Source organism: Zeus faber, assembly GCF_960531495.2.
Source record: "Zeus faber genome assembly, chromosome: 1".
Classification (NCBI taxonomy): domain Eukaryota; kingdom Metazoa; phylum Chordata; class Actinopteri; order Zeiformes; family Zeidae; genus Zeus; species Zeus faber.
In genome coordinates this window covers 35,572,435-35,591,039 of record NC_137193.1, presented here as the reverse complement: position 1 = coordinate 35,591,039, position 18,605 = coordinate 35,572,435, and the positions used below count along the sequence as shown (strand labels likewise).

Sequence of the window (18,605 nt, the reverse complement as noted above, 5' to 3'; positions counted from 1 at the left end):
AAAAAAAAACCTGCACCGACGACAATAGATATACATACATTTATATACGTATACATATATATATACATACACAGAGACTGCTGCAATTGAAGTGAAGTTGCAGGAAACTGTGACGACCGATATTATACCTTTGGACTAAGGTTGGGAATGATATAAGCTAATTGTTTTCAAAAATGTATTCCAGATGAGTAATTCCTTGTCATTTCCCAGACTTGAAGATACTTTTTTTTTGACCAGAAAATCCCGGGTGTGCCAAATTGGAATGAATTTGTTTGGAGATTGGCCGTCCAGCCCTCTGATTGGCCAGTAGCTGCTCCTACTGATGTTATTCCTTGTGGCAACAGACTCTGAGGAGCTCCAGACTCTGAGCTGATTATCTTCTTAGCGGAGGCAGCGTGAGACGCTCTGACAGACAATTAGCTCCCGCTCGCTTAACCGCTGCTACAAACACTCATGTCGTCTGGTTTGAGATTTAAATATCCAAGTCCGATCACAATTAGAAATGTAATCCCAAATGAGGTTCACATGGGATTTTTTGTGGGGTTTTCGATAGTGAACTAATCCGTTCTTTGAGGTGTTTTCAGAGATGCCTGACTCTGAACTGCTGAGGCTGCAGGTGTCAGGACTAGGACAGGAGAGACAGGAAGGGGTAGTCCTACAAACACCAGATGGAAAATGTGATTCCACCGTCTGTTCCTCTGAGAACCACCAGGCCCTGTTTCACACCGTGGCATGAAGTATGTCACTGAATCTGGGCGATCACTGTAGTAGTCTCTGTAGTCAGAAGCAGGTTTTGGTGGGAAGCTCCTCCTGGAATTCGAAATTGATGGATCCACCCTGGCTCTGATATGTTCCCCATCTGTCACTCTCTTACAGAAGCAACACTCTTCAACACTCACTCTTTACATAAGAAAAGATAAGATGAAATAAGATACCACCTTATTAATCCCTGGAGGGAAATTCAGGCGTTACAGAAACGGTGCAGTCACAAAGATACAAAGTAAATTGAGATAAGAAATAACACATATGTACATATCTGTGTACCCTCTATATCTATGTACACAGTTAACTAGTAGCACTATGCTAACCAGTTGCACTGTGCTAACTAGTAGCCTTGTGCTGATTAGTAGCAGGCTACTAACTAGTAGCACTGTGGTCACTAGTAGCACGGTGCTAACTAGTAGCACTCTGCTAACGAGTGAGCCGGCTATGGACAGAAGTTGTCAGTACAGGAAGAAGAAGTTCCAGTTTTGCATCGTTACAAATAAAAAGTGGCCTACAGTACGCCACTTTTTATTAGTAAAGATACACACATACACACACACACACACACACACACACACACACACACACACACACACACACACACACACACTGCACCAGCTTCCTGTCTGTCTGCGTCTTGTTAGTCAGTTTCATCTTAGATGAAAAGCTTCAGATGAAGATTTGATTCCCTGGACCTTCTGTTGCTCTGGGCAAAGCTGATAGTGGAGCGACTCGGGGGTGGAGGCCAGGAGCCCCTTGCTCCACCCAGCCCCACACCACCCGGTGGCACGGTGGCACGGTGGCGCAGTGCATTGCACTAGGAGCCTTTCTGTGTGGAGTTTGCATGTTCTCCCCGTGCTCACATGGGGTTTCCTCCACCTCACGTCAGTAAGGACCCCCACCCAAAAACATGCACCCATCATCGTCTGACCAGCGATGGACACTCATCACCTGGTCCCCGGGCGCGTCCACGTATGCTGCCCACTGCTCCTGGCTGTGGCCCCGGAGGAAGGACAAGCCAGGATGGGTCAAATGCAGAGGATCCATTTCACCGGCCATCAAAGCATGTGCATGTGTGTGTGTGTGTGTGCAAGCATGTGTTGTAGTGTGGTGTGTTGCATGACAAATAAAGACCGTTTCTTCTTCTCCCATCTATTGGACTGAGATATGGACACTTTTGAACTGTTTATCCTAATTGTCCTGATGGTGGAAGCAGCTGGAGATGATGTAACACGGTGCCTTCGCCTGCTGAATGTAGCATTACAAGATGGATTGATGGGCAGGCAGACAGACAGACAGACAGTCTGTTCTGAGCTTCAGGAATCGGCCGTGGTCTTCATCCACCTCAAGGTTCCACGTGCTTCAGATATGCTCTTCTGGTTCTTTGGTGCGTCCTGGTTCCTTCCTATCAGCTGGACCCCATCTGACCTCTCACCTCCCTCATTCTTCACTGGAGGCTTTTTGCTTTGAACTCCAGAGACATTGTGGTGACAACCCAGGTGATCAGCAACTTGTGACTGGACCAACCATCATGAACCTCCGGATCATCATGAACCCCTGGACCATCATGAACCTCTGAATGATCATGAACCTCTGAACGATCATGAACCTCTCGACCATCATGAACCTTTGGACCATCATGAACCTCTGGACCACCATGAGCCTCTGGACCATGTTGCTACCGCTAAAGACCTGCACTGGCCAGCATGGGGCGCTGCTCCAGTGACTCTGGGTGGAGTGATGTGTCCACACAGCTTGGAGAGGAAGCTGTGGAATGTCAGTGAGCAGCTGTGCGTCGGCGCTGGAAGCTGCTGACATTTCAAACTGCTCACTCACATTTAGATGAACTTTCAGTTGTGACAAATCAAACAGAGTTCACGCTGCATGAGCTGATGCTGAGATAAGATAATATAAGATAAGAGGTAATATAAGGTAAGATAAGAAAATATACAATATACAATGGGTGCTGGTCGGGCCCCCACAGGGTGCTGTCAGGGCCCAGCATCCAGGACCTTAGTGGTAAGTTGGAGACTCAGTTCGTGAGCATGGAAACGTGGGAAGTGGATTCCTCTGTAATTAGGACCGATTTCTCTCTACTACTGTTCCATTCTGAGGGCTGTCTGCCACTATGTCTGTCTTGCTACTCAGGAACGTTGTGGTAGATACGTTTTCTTTGATAATTTCTCTAGATTTCTTATGTAACGTTATATTTATGTAAATCAGGATATTTGCTTCTAGCGATGATGAAGAATTAGTGAATGATGAAGGGATGAACTGATCAGGTGAGGAATGATAAGGTGATGGAGTGATGAAGGCATGAAGGGATGAAGGGATGAAGTGAGGAACAATAATGGGATGAGGTGATCTCATCACTAGTCTGGGTGTTGGATTATAATATAACGCCACTTTGTGCTGTTTCTGTTGGAAATAAAGTTCCTTTCCAAGGAGCTCTCTGGTTTGTATACTGGATAGTACACTCTCAGGAAGTAACACAGGAAGTGATGTGGTTTACATATTACAGACATCACTCAGATCGTTACTATGATAACTGGTACTAAGGTGTGTACTTTCCGTGTACTGCAGTTTTCTTGGTGGGAGGTTGAGTGGCATCTGGGTAAAGGTTGGGTGTAATTTTCCCAGCATGCCTCAGTGAGCTTCACTCCTAATGAGAATGACGGTCCTGCGGGGTCCAGCTGGTCCCTGGAAGCCTGCGACCTCCGACCCCTGACCTTTCCCCAACCCATCACGTCCAGTTACACAGGAGCTGCGTGGGAGCAGTGCATGCTGGGAGCGGTGCATGTTGGGAGCGGTGCAGTGTATGCTGGGAGTGGTGCATGCTGGGAGCGATACAGTGCATGCTGGGAGCAGTTCAGAACCAGTACCAGAACCAGGTCCAAAAGTGGAACCGGGAACCAGGGATCAGGACCAGCACTCTGGGCTCCACTGCTTCCCTCTGATTGAAGCGGGACTAACTAGTCCAGATGAAGCTGGATCTGGGACACGGTTCCACTGGAGTGAGAAGATCTGAGTGATTAGCAGCTGAGCCTCCAGCCCAGGGGGTGGGCAGACAGGAGCATAGTGCGGCCACCAGCGGGGGGCATGGAAAGGGAAGCTTCTTGTGTGTGTGTGTGTGTGTGTGTGTGTGTGTGTGTGTGTGTGTGTGTGTGTGTGTGTGTGTGTGTGTGTGTGTGTGTGTGTGCGCGCGTGTTTTTCCATTTCCTGCGTGGTGAAAGATGTCAGGAAACCTGACATCAGGTTACAGTGGTGACGGCCTCATTGTATACAGAATGATGTGACTAGGACAGACAGGCAGAGAGACACAGACTGGCAGATAGACAGGCAGTCAGACAAACAAGTAAGACAGACAGACAGCCAGGCAGGCAGACAGACAAGCAGACAGACAGGCTGGATTTCAAGAAATCTCAGATAATCTCAGATAATCCAAAATAATCTCAGGAAATCTCAGATCATCTCAGATAATCCTAGATAATCTCTCTAATCTGGTGTGTTGCAGAACCGGTTCCACCTGCAGATGCTGACGGGCGTGGCCCCATCGGGCCTGGGGGAGCTCCTCCTGCGGGTGCTGCAGGTCAGTGGGCGGAGCGAGGGCACAGCTGTGCTGTGCGGAGGTTTTGAGGACGCCGGGTCGCTGCCTCACCTTTTGGAGGGGCTCGGCGAGGGTCCCGCCCCCTGGCGCCTCCAGGTGCTGCTCAACCTGACTCGCTCGGTCCCGGATGACACCCAGATCCAGAGCTTCCTGTCACAGCACTTCGGGCGCCGCCCCCCTCCGGCCTCTGTGCTGCTGCTGGGTGCTGACCCGCAGTGTGCCTCCGCCGTGCTGCGCGGTGCCCAGCAGCTGGGCCTCACACTGCCCGCCGTGCACTGGGTTCTGGGACGCCCGCTCAGCCCTGACGCCCTGCACTCCATCGGCCTGCCGCTCGGTCTGCTGGCCTACGGGGAGGTGGAGCGCCACCCGCTGGAGCTCTACATCCAGGACGCCTTGCAGCTGATTGGACGGGCGGTCGCCGCAGCAACGGTGGTGCGACCTGACCTGGCTCTGATCCAGAACATGGTGAACTGCTATGACAAGCCAAATAAACAGGAAGTGCCTTCATCAGGACAGTACCTGGCCAGGTAACCGTGACCTGAGGGAATAGAAACAATCCTGCAGGGTTAGTGCCTTGCTCTAGTAGTTCTCAAAGTTTTTGAACGAAGTACCACTTCTGATCACGCCAAAGCATTCACACACACACACACACACACACACACACACACACACACACACACACACACAATGTGCACACACACTAGGAGGTTGTGTGTGAAACAGCACATCCTTAAATGACAGGCCTGGTCTCCTCTGTCTTTGGATCTGGACGTTCAGCAGTGACCTGGTCAGAGCGGTCCAGATCCAGATCCAGATCCAGATCCAGGTCTAGGTCCAGGTCTAGTTCCTGATCCCAATCCATGACGTTGCGTTAGCTTTTGCATGAATCTGTGATGGGGAGATTCGAACCAGGCTTAACACAAATGGGGGGATTTGAACATGTTTATTTAATAATTGTCAATTATACTCAATAATACATACATGATGGAATTATGAAATTAACAGTCCAATCAGAAATCATCAGAACAGATAGCATGAATGAAAATTCATGAATTATTAGTCTGAAATTATAGAATAAATGTATAACGCATAAAAGGAAATATAAACCAAGAATTTGTTTAGAAATGATAGAGACAAAGAAACAAAGGAAAAGGACAGAAGAGAAAGATTAGAGGTAAGGTTAAAGACAAGATGGACAGAAAGGAGGAGAGGAAAAAGAGAAAGGCTTTAAAATGTAATCTTGAACCAGCCTGACGGTCAGAGGACCCACAGACTGGCAATCCAACTTCCTGTCCATCTAACTTCCTGTCCGTTTGACACCCTGTCTATCTAACATCCTGTTCATATAACTTCCTGTTCAACTGACACCCTGTCTATCTAACTTCCTGTCCAACTAATTTCCTGTCTATCTAACTTCCTGTCCCTCTGACATCCTGTCTATCTAACATCCTGTCCATCAAACTTCCTGCCCAACTAACTTCCTGTCCATCTGACATCCTGTCCTTCTTACACCCTGTCCACCTGACACCCTTTCTATCTAACATCCTTTACATATAACTTGATATCCAACTAACTTCCTGTCCATCTAACCTCCTGTCCATTTGACACCCTGTCTATCTAACAACCTCTACATATAACTTCCTGTCCAACTAACATCCTGTCCATCTAACTTCCTGTCCATTTAACATCGTGTTCAACTATCTTCCTGTCCATCTAACTTTGCGTCCATCTGACACCCTGTCTATCTAACATCCTGTCAATAACTTCCTGTCCAACTAACTTCCTGTCCATCTAACTTCCTGTCCATCTGACGGCCTGTCTATCTAATAACCTGTACATATAACTTCTTGTCCAAGTAACTTCCTGTCCATTTAACTTCCTGTCCATCTAACTTCCTATCCATTTAACATCCTGTTCAACTATCTTCCTATCCATCTAACTTTGCCTCCATCTGACACCCTGTCTATCTAACATCCTGCCCATCTCACTTCTTGTCCATCAAACCTCCTATCCATCTGATCTATGTGACACCCTGTACATATAACGAGCTGTCCAACTAACTTCCTGTCCATCTAACTCCCTATCCATCTGACATCCTGTCCATTTCACATCCTGTCTATCTAACATCCTGTACATATAATTTCCTGTCCAACTAACTTCCTGTCCATCTCTCTTCCTGTCCATCTGGCGTCCTGTACATCTGACAACCTGGCCCTTTCTCAATCTGCGTTCTTGTCTGTACTTGTGTTCTTGTGGACTTGTGAGATGTCATCAGTCGCAGCCCAAGTACTGTTCCAATTCAAAGTACGTATCAAGCCAAGTCCAGTCCAAATGCCCAGATGTGGACTTGCTCCGCCCATTTTATCGAGGATGCATCGGTGGTGACTTGTGTGGACTTGGGACAGCCAAATATCCCAGAATGCATTTCGCAGAATGACCGTCCTCGTCCTCCCGTCCCCGGGAGTCTGTACTCCCGAGTCGAACTTGCCAAGTCTGAACTACCAAGTCTGCAAGTCCGGACTTCGCGTACTTGGTATTGAGAAACGGCCCCTGTCCATCTAACTTCATGCCCATCTAACTTCCTGTCCATCTAACAACCTGTCTATCTAATGTACATAGAGCTTTCTATCCAACTAACTTCCTGTCCAACTAACTTCCCATACATATAACTTCCTGTCCAACTAACTTCCCGTACATATAACATCCTGGTCATCTGACACCCTGTCTATCTAACATTCTGTACGTATAATTTGCTGTCCATCTCACTTCAGGTCCATCAAACCTCCTGTCCATCTGACACCCTGGCCCTTTCTCAATCTGCGTTCTTGTCTGTACTTGTGTTCTTGTGGACTTGTGAAACGTCATCAGTCGCAGCCTAAGTACTAACTACCAAGTCCGGACTTGCGGACTTGGTAGTTCAGACTTGGCAAGTTCGGCTCGGGAGAACAGACTCCCGGGGACGGGAGGACGCAGTACGCTCATTCTGCAATTGGAACCGCAGCGTACTTGATGACGTCGACATGTGAACGTCATCATCTCAGCTTGTCTTGGCAATACGGCTACTCCCGTTATCTTCACTATAATGTGTATTTACAATAAAACGAAATGTGATATAAAACACAACCCTACCTCTTCTCATTTTCAAAAATATTAATATGTACTGTATGTACTATTAATATGTACTGTAATAATATTTAAATGTTCCAAGATCTGTAGCCTACATATAAAAGGCCAGTGGCGGGAAAAAGATTGTTGTGGGGGATATTGGTGTATGAAGGGAGGAGGAGAAACCAGAGAGCAGACATTTAAAAAACTTAAAATTGGACTAAACACGAAGTAAATAATGGATCGGACACGGCTTGCTGTTGCCGTCGCCAACAGCGGTCGGCGATGGAGAGGAAACGAGCCATAGTAGCTTGTCTCTCTAGCTTTGTAAGTTAGTCTAATCATTCTGCTTTTTGTTAACCTGTCTACCCATTTATATGTAGACTTGAGTTGACTTCGTACACATACAAAATACGAATGTAGAATTGTATAGTCTGTATTATTGTACGTAACGTAATATTGTATAGTCTGTATTTAATGTTTTAGAGATTCGTTTTAATATATTAGCTGCACTTTGTAGTGGTTAAGTATACTGGTTTATACCCAGGGGTGTTTCTAATATTTAGTTTATCCTTATTCATATGGGATGGACAAACACCTCTCAAAATAAAACGTAATATTCTAACCTTGCTGAGGTTAATATTTATTGCGGGGCTGTTGTATTACATTACACTACATTACCTCTCCGCTATTGCCATAACCACCGCTTGGTGCAAAATGTACCAATTTTATCGAGGCTGCATCGGTGGTGACTTGTGTGGACTTGGGACAGCCAAGTATCCCAGAATGCATTTCGCACCATGACCGTCCTGCGTCCCCCCATCCCCGGGAGTCTGTACTCCCGAGTCGAACTTGCCAAGTCTGAACTACCAAGTCCGCAAGTCCGGACTTCGCGTACTTGGTATTGAGAAACGACCTTTGTCTATCTAACTTCCTATACATACTGTATAACTGCCTGTCCATCTAACATCCTGTCCAACTAAGTTTCTGTCCATCTGACATCCAGTCATTCTGACATCCTGTCCAGCTGACATCCTGTCCATCTAACTTCCTGTCCATTTGACATCCTGTACATCTGACATCCTGTCCATCTCACTTCCTGTCCCTGTGACATCCTGTATATATAACTTCCTGTCCATCTGACATCCTGTCCATCTAATATCCTGTACATGTAACTTCCTGTCCAACTAAAATCCTGTCCACCTAACTTTATGTCTATCTAAAACACTGTACATATAACTTCCTGTCCAACTAGCTTCCTGCCCATCGAACTTCCTGTCCATCTGACACCTTGTCTATCTAACTTCCTGTACATACTGTATAACTGCTTGTCCATCTAACATCCTGTCCAACTAACTTTCTGTCCATCTGACATCCAGTCCATCTGACATCCTGTCCATCTGACATCCTGTCCAACTAACTTCCTGTCCATTTGACATGCTGTCCATCTGACATCCTGTCCATCTCACTTCCTGTCCAACTAAGTTCCTGTCCATGGGGGGGTGTAAGAGTGAGTGAGGTTCCAGTTAAGCATGGTGTTCCCCGTGATCTGCGCTCCACTGTGCGCACATTGCAGGACCGCCGAGGACACGTTCCTCATGAATATGCATATCTTGCCCAGATAGCCCCCTCTGTACGTTCCTGCATGTTACTTCCTGTCCATACCACCCCTCTGAGTGCTCCAGGTGTGGCAGACTCCAGTAACCACACGTGAGGTGTTTTACTTAATGTTATAATAAGAAATGAAATAAAATCAATGAATGGAAATAGATAAAACTTGATTGTAGAACCTCGTTCATCTAGAACCAAAAGGGTCTTAACCGGGCCCTCTCACTGAACCATCCAAAACATCCTGAAACTGACAAACACTCCAATATAAGATTGAAACAATAAAAAGGGCATCTTAATGACAATTCATACTGTACCACGGTGGATTAGAGGAGCCTGAATGTCACACAGGTAGATCACAGGAAGGTCACAGGCATCACATGAAGGCCACAGTGTTCAGGGTAGGTTCTGGTCAGTCTATTCAAGGACAAGCCCCTGAACAACTTCTCAGATTCTATTCAAGATGCTGGTCACAACAATCTGTTAGAAATTTACTTGTCTGCAGGTCCAGGTTCCAGGTCCAGTCCACTCTATCTATCTATCTAGATCCTGGTGTCGCATCACCTGAATGTCCTGTCCTCTGCTTCTAGGTTCCTGTCCAACTTGTCCTTCTCTGGACTGACGGGACCTGTCTCTGTCCAGCAGAACTCCTCCCTCATCCTTACATCACAGCACTTCCACATCTGGAGCCTGAGACGGGACGCCGTGGGGCAGCCCGCCTGGGTAACGGTGGGCAGCTGGGACGGGGGGCGGCTTGAGATGGAGGAACAGGGGGCGTGGCTGAGACCCCGCCCGGAGGCTGAGGGTCCAGCCAGAAGAGGGGGGGGGCGCTGGAGGCCAGGCATGCCGGTGAGCGGCAGCAGGGTGCGGGTGGTGACGCTGGTGGAGCATCCCTTCGTCTTCACTCGGGATGCGGACGGTGAGGGGAAGTGCCCAGCGGGACAGTACTGCCTGGATGCAAGGACCAACAGCTCTGAAATGCTGGAGCGCTACTTCCAGGAAGTGGCGGCAGGAAACAGCACGCTGCTGCCCCCGGAGTACAGCAAGTGCTGCTATGGATACTGCATTGACCTGCTAGAGAAGCTGTCCGAGGATCTCAGGTTTGACTTTGATCTTTACATCGTTGGAGACGGGAAGTATGGGGCGTGGAAGGGGGGGCGTTGGACAGGGCTGGTGGGAGACCTCCTGGGAGGCGTGGCAGACATGGCCGTCACCTCCTTTAGCATCAACTCAGCAAGGAGCAGGGTGATCGACTTCACCTCGCCCTTCTTCTCCACCAGCCTGGGCATCCTGGTCCGCAGTAAGGACACCGCAGCACCCATCGGGGCCTTCATGTGGCCTCTGCACTGGTCCATGTGGGTCGGCATCTTCGTCGCCCTGCACGTCACTGCCCTCTTCCTCACGCTGTACGAGTGGAAGAGTCCGTTCGGTATGACGCCGCACGGACGCAACCGAGTTAAAGTGTTCTCTTATTCCTCAGCTCTAAACCTGTGCTATGCCATCTTGTTTGGACGAACCGTGTCCTCCAAGACGCCCAAGTGTTGGACGGGACGCTTTCTGATGAACCTCTGGGCAATCTTCTGCCTCCTGGTGCTGTCCAGCTACACCGCCAACCTGGCAGCAGTGATGGTCGGGGAGAAGACCTTCGAGGAGGTGTCTGGGATCCATGACGCCAAGGTACCATGTCCCTCTGCTCGGCCTGCTCTTCAGTCTGTTCTAACTTAGATATTGAGTTTATAAGAGAAGTGTATGGGGATGCCATCTCTGGGATGCCATGTACGGACCAAAGCAAAGTGTTAGCCTCCTTGAATCAAACAATCGGATTTGCTGAAAGCAGTAAACATGTCCCATATTCCCCAAGCCAGTTATGACCCAAACATAGAGAACATGAAGCGTTATTTTATCTTATCTTCTCACATAGCTCCGTCTAGTGGGCTGCTAAATTCCTCTAATGCATGATATGGAAGAAATATGCAATGTGTGATAAATGTGAAGCATATTATCAATGCTGTTCATTTAGAAACAGGAAATCTTAAAATGTAATTTGAAGGTTTCTGTGATAAAGCCACTAAGTTTCCATTTCCACAGAATTTACACATTTCTCATATAATTTGTGAACAGTAGGTTGAAAAGATGTAATGTGACAATAGTGATGCAAGACTTGCAAATGATTCGTTCATAGCGACCAAATGTTTTTAATGACTGGAGTCACAATGACAGAAAACTCGTTCGAAGCCAAATCGAATCTTTGGCTCACAAGCAGAAAATATTTACATATATAGAGGATTCAATTAATGTGAAAACGTTTGTCATAATTAATTCCACATTCCCTGGACACATCACTGACACATTACTACACTTCCTGTAGACAACTTAGTGTATACCACTTCCTGTGGACCAATCCTGTGGATCACTTCCTGTGGATCACTTCCTGTGGACCACTTCCTGTGGACCATTTTCTGTGGACCACTCCTGTGGACCACTTCTTGTGGACCATTTTCTGTGGACCACTCCTGTGGACCACTACCTGTGGATCAATCCTGTGGACCACTTCTTGTGGACCATTTCCTGTGGACCACTCCTGTGGACCATTTCCTGTGGACCGATCCTGTGAACCTCTTCCTATTGATCAGTCCTGTAGACCACTCCTGTGGACCACTTCCTGTTGATCAATCCCGTGGACCACTTTCTGTGGACCACTTCCTGTTGATCAATTCTGTGGACCACTTCCTGTGGACCACTTCATCTTGATCAATTCTGTGGACCACTTCCTGTGGACCATTTCCTGTTGATAAATTCTGTGGACCACTTCCTGTTAACTATCCTGTGTACCACTTCCTGTGGACCACTTCCTGTTGATAGATTCTGTGGACCACCTCCTGTTGATCTATCCTATGTACCACTTCCTCTGGACCACTTCCTGTTGATCAATTCTGTGGACCACTTCCTGTTGATCTATCCTGTGTACCACTTCTGCTGATCTATCCTTTGTACCACTTCCTGTTGATCTATCCTGTGTACCACTTCCTATTGATCTATCCTGTGTACCACTTCCTGTTGATCTATCCTGTGTACCACTTCCTGTGGACCACTTCCTGTTGATCAGTTATGTAGACCACTTCCTGTTGATCTATCCTGTGTGCCACTTCCTGTGGACCACTTCCTGTTGATCTATCCTGTGTACCACTTGCTGCTGATCAATTCTGTGGACCACTTCCTGTTGATCAATTTTGTGGACCACTTCCTGTTGATCTATCCTGTGTAAAACTTTGTGTTGATCTATCCTGTGTACCACTTCCTGTGAAACACTTTCCAGTTGATAAATTCGGTGGACCACTTACTGTAGCGCTAACCCAGTGTGCAGCAGGAGCAGGTTGATGGTTTAACCAGCATATTCGGGCCACCGCCCTCTCCCCTCCCGTCTTACCCCGTCTCTCCCCAGCTCCAGCACCCCTCCCAAGGGTTCCGCTTTGGGACGGTGAGGGAGAGCAGCGCTGAAGATTACATGAAGAAGAGTTTTCCAGAGATGCACGAGTACATGCGACGCTTCAACCAACCGACCACGCCACAAGGGGTCGCCACACTCAGGTAAGACTTCTGCTACTACAGTGCTACTACACCACTACCACACTCTACCACACCGCTAGTACACCACTACCACACCGCTAGTACACCACTACCACACCGCTACCACAATGCTACCACACTCTACCACACTGCTAGTACACCACTACTACACTGCTACTACATCGCTACTACACCGCTACCACACTACTACTACACTCTACCACATTGCTAGTACACTGTTACTACACTACGGCCCCTGCCAGAATAACTTCCACTTCACTTGCTGCCGGACTATCAGCCACACAGGGCAGCGTTAAATCATTGAACTAGCTCCGTGTGGAGCAGCAGATCGCCCATAATCCTCTCTGTTGGAGTCAGTCCTCCTGGCCTCCCTCTCCTCCCAGCATGTCTTGCTCCCTAATGGAGCTGGATGCTAGGGTCATCCCCAGAACGACAGGCTGAGGTGTATCTGTCGCTGTGGTAACACAAGAGAACCCGACTCACTATCTCTACTACTCGCTATCTAAGTGTATGAAGTATCTTAGATACTTTATACACGTATGTGTGGTGTGTAAAGTGTGTACTGTGTGTATACTGTGTGTTGAAGGACAGACCCCCCCCTGCTGGATGCCTTCATCATGGACAAAGCTCTTCTGGACTACGAGGTCTCCATCGATGCAGACTGCAAACTGGCAACTGTTGGAAAACCCTTCGCCATAGAGGGTAGGGCTGCTAGCATACTGCTAGCTACTTAGTACACATTAGCATGATATGTGGTGTATATTAGCATACTCCATAGTACACACTAGCTCAGTATTTAGTACATACTTGCATCCTACTTCGGACATCCGAACATATGCCACTTAATACACACACTACCTAGCCTGTAGTATGTGGACACCTTTTCTAGCTACTGTTTGGATATTCCAGCCACACCATCACTAACAGGTGCATCAGATCCAGCGTCCAGACATGCAGCCTCTGAGAGAAACATCTGCAGTACAACGGGTCGTAGTGTAGAACCGGGTGACCTTCAACTTGGTACTGTCGTAGGACGCCACCTTTCCATCAATTTGTCAACTTCCTGCCCTGCTAGACCTGCCATGTGACTGATGGAAGACCTGGACCGGCCTGCACAGAGACCAAACCTGAACCTATTCAACACTTTTGGGATGAACTGGAACGTCCTAATATCAGAGTCTCCGAACTCCCTGATGCTGTTGTGTCTGAATCGGATCAATTCCCCACAGCCATGTTTCAACATTGTGTGAGGGGGGCAACTCCATATTAATGCCATATTAATAACTGCTGCTTGGCCCTGCCCTTTGTGGTCGCCTGCGCGAGTGCTCTGTGTCGATTACCCACATTTAAGTATTTTTTTCCGTTTTACATCACAATGTCCGTCAAAAACTCATCGGCAGTGATTTCCTTCAACCGCGATGCACTCGTGGATACAAAAATTCCCTGAAAGAACAACTTTAGGGCATTTTATCCACGGATCCAGAGTGGAGGTTTTTTTTTTTTGCTTTTTTAACGATCCAACACTCCCAACAATGGAAATAACAACAACAATGCAGTCGTTGTTCCACAGGTAGGCCTATGGAGGAAGCACCACGGTAAGCAAGGGGGCATTTGGAACCAGAACGAGAACGCAGCCTTACCGTCTACCTCCACCAAGCATCCTCCTTGCCAATGTCCAGTCCCTGGAGAACAAGATGGATGACGGGGGAGAAGAAAGACAGCCTCTATGTGGCCTCCCGGTACAAGTAGCTAAGAGTAGTTGCAAGGTTGCATGCTTCTAAGCGGAACCAATGTCTTCACAACATCCCCAGACCGCAGCGCTAGCGTTAGCACTACTTCAGCTCAACGTCGAAAGCCTCACCATCGCCAAGACCAATATCCTTAAACAAATAGCCAGAAAAAAACAATGTGACGGTGATTCTACTGCAGGAGACCCATGCTGAATACAAGAACACCCTAAAGGTCCCTGGGTATACCCTGGCCGGATACATTGCCAATAAACACCATGGCATGGCTACGTTTGTCCGCAATGATGATATGGCCTTGTCAGCTATAGGACAATCCTCAAAAAGCGCAGAGGTAAAATGGATCACAACGAAAGTGCAAGACACTACCATCGTCAATATCTACAAGCCACCTCCAAGCAGACTGACTCCATCTTCGCTGCCAGATGTCCCAGCCCCTGCCGTGTACGTTGGAGACTTCAATAGCCATCATACAGAATGGGGCTACAGTAGCTCCAACACTGATGGTGACTTCCTGGTAGACTGGGTCTCTACTGCTGAGGCGACACTCCTATACGAGCCGCGCACTTTCTACTCTGCACGATGGAACAGCACCACCAATCTAGATCTGGCATTTGCAAAATGGCACAACAACCAGCCACTCCCTGTTAGACACATCCTGGACATGATCCCACGGTCACACCATCGACCGTCCCTCATCACCATCCCATCCCTGGTCCAACCAATGCAAGGGAGGGATGCCAAGAGGTGGAACTTCCACAAAGCAAACTGGGCAGGCTTCACAACACTAGTGAACAAGGCAGCTGCTGGCCTACCATACCCATGCCACAACAACCTGAATGATGTCTATGACTCGACTGCAAGATGCTGCTGGCCGCCACCAATAAGAACATCCCACGCCGTGTACGCAAAGCCTACGTTCCCTGCTGGGATGACGAATGTGAAGACCTATTTCGCTCCCATGCAGAAGCACAAACCAACGAAGACAGGGACAAAGCAGCAGACGATCTACTCTGTAGGCTTAACGAGAAACGGAGGCAACGATGGACAGAGACTGTGGAATCTGTCGACTTCACACACTCCAGCCGCTGGGTGTGGCAGACCAGAACAACATCAGCGAGAGTTCATGAGCTGTCCAGGGCCCCAGAATGCGATTCCAACTTATCCACTGATTTCACAACACCAGAAATCGACCAGGCCATCCAAAGACTGAAGACCGGTAAGGCACCAGGTGTAGACAGCATCCACCCAGAGTACATTAAACATCAAAGCAAGAAGGCAACCAACTGGCTGCGCTCGTTTCTCTCTACATGTCTCCAACATTCAAAGCTGCCAAAGATCTGGCGCCGTGCCAAGGTAATTGCCCTGCTGAAGCCAAACAAGCCACACGACGACTCGACGGGATAGAGGCCCATCTCATTGCTCTGCGTTCCATACAAGCTCCTCGAACGTCTTATCCTGGCGCGTCTCAACCCAGTGATCGACCACCAGCTGCCCAAAGAACAAGCTGGCAAACGGCAGACCAGGTGACCCTCCTGTGCCGAGATATAGAGGACAGCTTCCAGGCAGGAGAGAAGGCCGGCACCGTTTTCCTGGACCTCACAGCTGTATATGACACTGTCTGGCTACGTGGACTACACATGAAGCTTCTGGAAACCATCCCAGACAAGCACATTGTGAGTTTCATAATGGAGATGCTGAACAACTTTTCGGCTACACACCAGCAACGGCCAAAGCAGTAGGGTGAGAAAGCTCAAGAACGGTGTCCCACAAGGCTCAGTGCCGGCACCTATGCTGTTTAACATATACATCCACGACCTACCTGCCACACAATCAAGGAAGTACGGCTATGCAGATGACCTGGCCATCCTACTGAGCAAGCCATCCTGGGAAGCAGTAGAGGAGGGCCTCTTTAAAGACATGAACATCCTGTCTTCATACCTGAAGAACTGGCGCCTCAAGCTCAGTGCTGACAAGACCGTATCATTTTCTTCTTTTTCTCTTCTTTTTCTTTCTTTTTCATTTTATTCTTGCCCCTACACTTTTTAACATCTACATCGCTGACATGCCTGTTGGAGAGTGCTCGCTATACACCTACGCCGACAACTCAGCCATTGGATTTGGTGACAAAGCCTTTAGTGTGGTTGAGAATGCCCTTGAGAAAGATCTCTCGCTACTGAGCAGGTACTTCCACAAATGGCATCTCAAGCTTAGCCTGCCCAAGACAGTTTGCTCAGTGTTCCATCTTGCCAATCAATGTGCGAATACCATGCTGAACATCACACTCGACGGCACCATCGTCAGGCATGACCCCAACCCTAAATATCTCGGTGTCACACTTGACCGTAGCCTCACCTTCAAGCCACACATCCAACAAGTTGCTGCCAAGACCGCTGCCCGTGTAAACCTCCTGAAGAGACTGGCTGGCACTTGATGGGGTGCAAACTTCATCACCCTGCGCACCTCTACCCTTGCCCTCGCATACTCCAGGGCTCCACACACATTCTGCACACTACCATTTCACAATACTAGACACTACTGCACACTACCACGGCACACTACTACACACTACCACTGCACACTACTACTGCACCATACCTTTGGACATTACCACTGCACACCACTACTGCACACTACCAATGCACACTTATACTGCACACTACCACTGCACACGACTGCACACTCCCACTGCTGCACACTACCACTGCACACAAATACTGCACTCTACCACTACAAACCACTACTGCACACTACCACTACACACAACTACTGCACACTACCACTATAAACCAATACTACACACTACCACTACTCCACACTACAATTGCACAATACTACACACTACTGCACACTACCACTGCACACTACTGCACACTACTGCACATTAACACTGCACATAACTGCTGCACACTACAGTATCACTGCACACTACCACTACCACTGCACACAAGTACTGTACACTATAGTGTCACTGCACACTACTACTGCACACTACTATGGCACACTACTACTGAACACAAATACTGCAGACTACTACTGCACACTGCCACTGCACACAAGTACTGTACAGTACAGTATCACTGCACACTACTACTGCACACTACCATGGCACACTACTACTGCACACAAGTACTGCAGACTGCTACTGCACACTACCACTGCACATCACTACTGCACACCACTACTGCACACCACTACTGACCACAACTGCTGCACACTTCTACTGCACACTGCCACTGCACACTGCCACTGCACACTACTGTGCAGTGGCAGTGCTCCTGGTAGTGTGCTGATGTGTCCTTGAGCAAGGCACTTAACCCCCTAACTGCTCCCTGGGCACCGCTACATGGCAGCCCATTGCTCCTAAATACATCAGATACTAGGATGGGTAAACTGAGAGAAATTGCAAATTTCCCTGTTGTGGGAATAATATAATAATAAAAAAATACTGCACACCACTCTGCCACCACTGCAAACAACCATTTCACAGTGCTGTACACTACAGTATTACTGCACACAAGTATGGCACACCACAACTGCACACTACTACTACTACTACACAGAACCACTGTGCACTTCTTGACACACCACAACTGCACACTTCTACTGCATAGTACTAGGGCACACGACTTCTGCATATCACTACTGCACAATAGTACTACCATGAGAACATAAATGTAGTATATCTGTGATACATTGTTCTTTTTACTCACATACTGAAGTATGCACATGCTTTGGATGGTGGCCGGTGAAATGAGGCCTCTGTATTTGACCCATCCTGGCTTGTCCTTCCTCCGGGGGGGCAGCGGGCAGCATTCGTCGACACGCCCAGGGACCTGGTACCAAGTGTCCATCGCTGGTCAGACAATGATTTGTGCATGTTTTTGGGGGGGTCCTTACTAATGGTAGGTGGAGGAAACCCCATGTGAGCACAGAGAGAACATGCAAACTCCACACAGAAAGGCTCCTATTTGGGAGATAACCCACCAGAGCACGTTGCCAACAGCACCCCAGGCGGGAATCGAACCCAGGACCTTCTCGCCACCGTGCCACCAAGGGGTGTAGGGGTGTAGCTTAGGAGCTCTGGGTTCCTCTGCACTCTGGTGCTTTGGGCTGGGATTTTTCTTGCAGCTGTGGAGCCTTTCTGCTGCTCAAAGGAAATATGAGATGTTTCAGATTCAAACTGA

The 18,605-nt window shown here is 48.2% G+C and overlaps 1 protein-coding gene across 1 annotated transcript in view; it reads left to right on the top strand.

Moving 5' to 3' along the window:
- grin3bb (glutamate receptor, ionotropic, N-methyl-D-aspartate 3Bb) overlaps window positions 1–18,605 on the top strand; it is a gene marked incomplete at both ends in the record, with an annotated part of 32,951 nt that overhangs the window by 7,651 nt on the left and 6,695 nt on the right. The window contains 4 exons of the mRNA XM_080024020.1: window positions 4,280–4,899; window positions 9,676–10,762; window positions 12,528–12,673; window positions 13,260–13,375. Of these exons, the coding sequence (XP_079880146.1) occupies window positions 4,280–4,899; window positions 9,676–10,762; window positions 12,528–12,673; window positions 13,260–13,375 (1,969 nt within the window). The remainder of the gene's footprint in view (window positions 1–4,279; window positions 4,900–9,675; window positions 10,763–12,527; window positions 12,674–13,259; window positions 13,376–18,605) is intronic.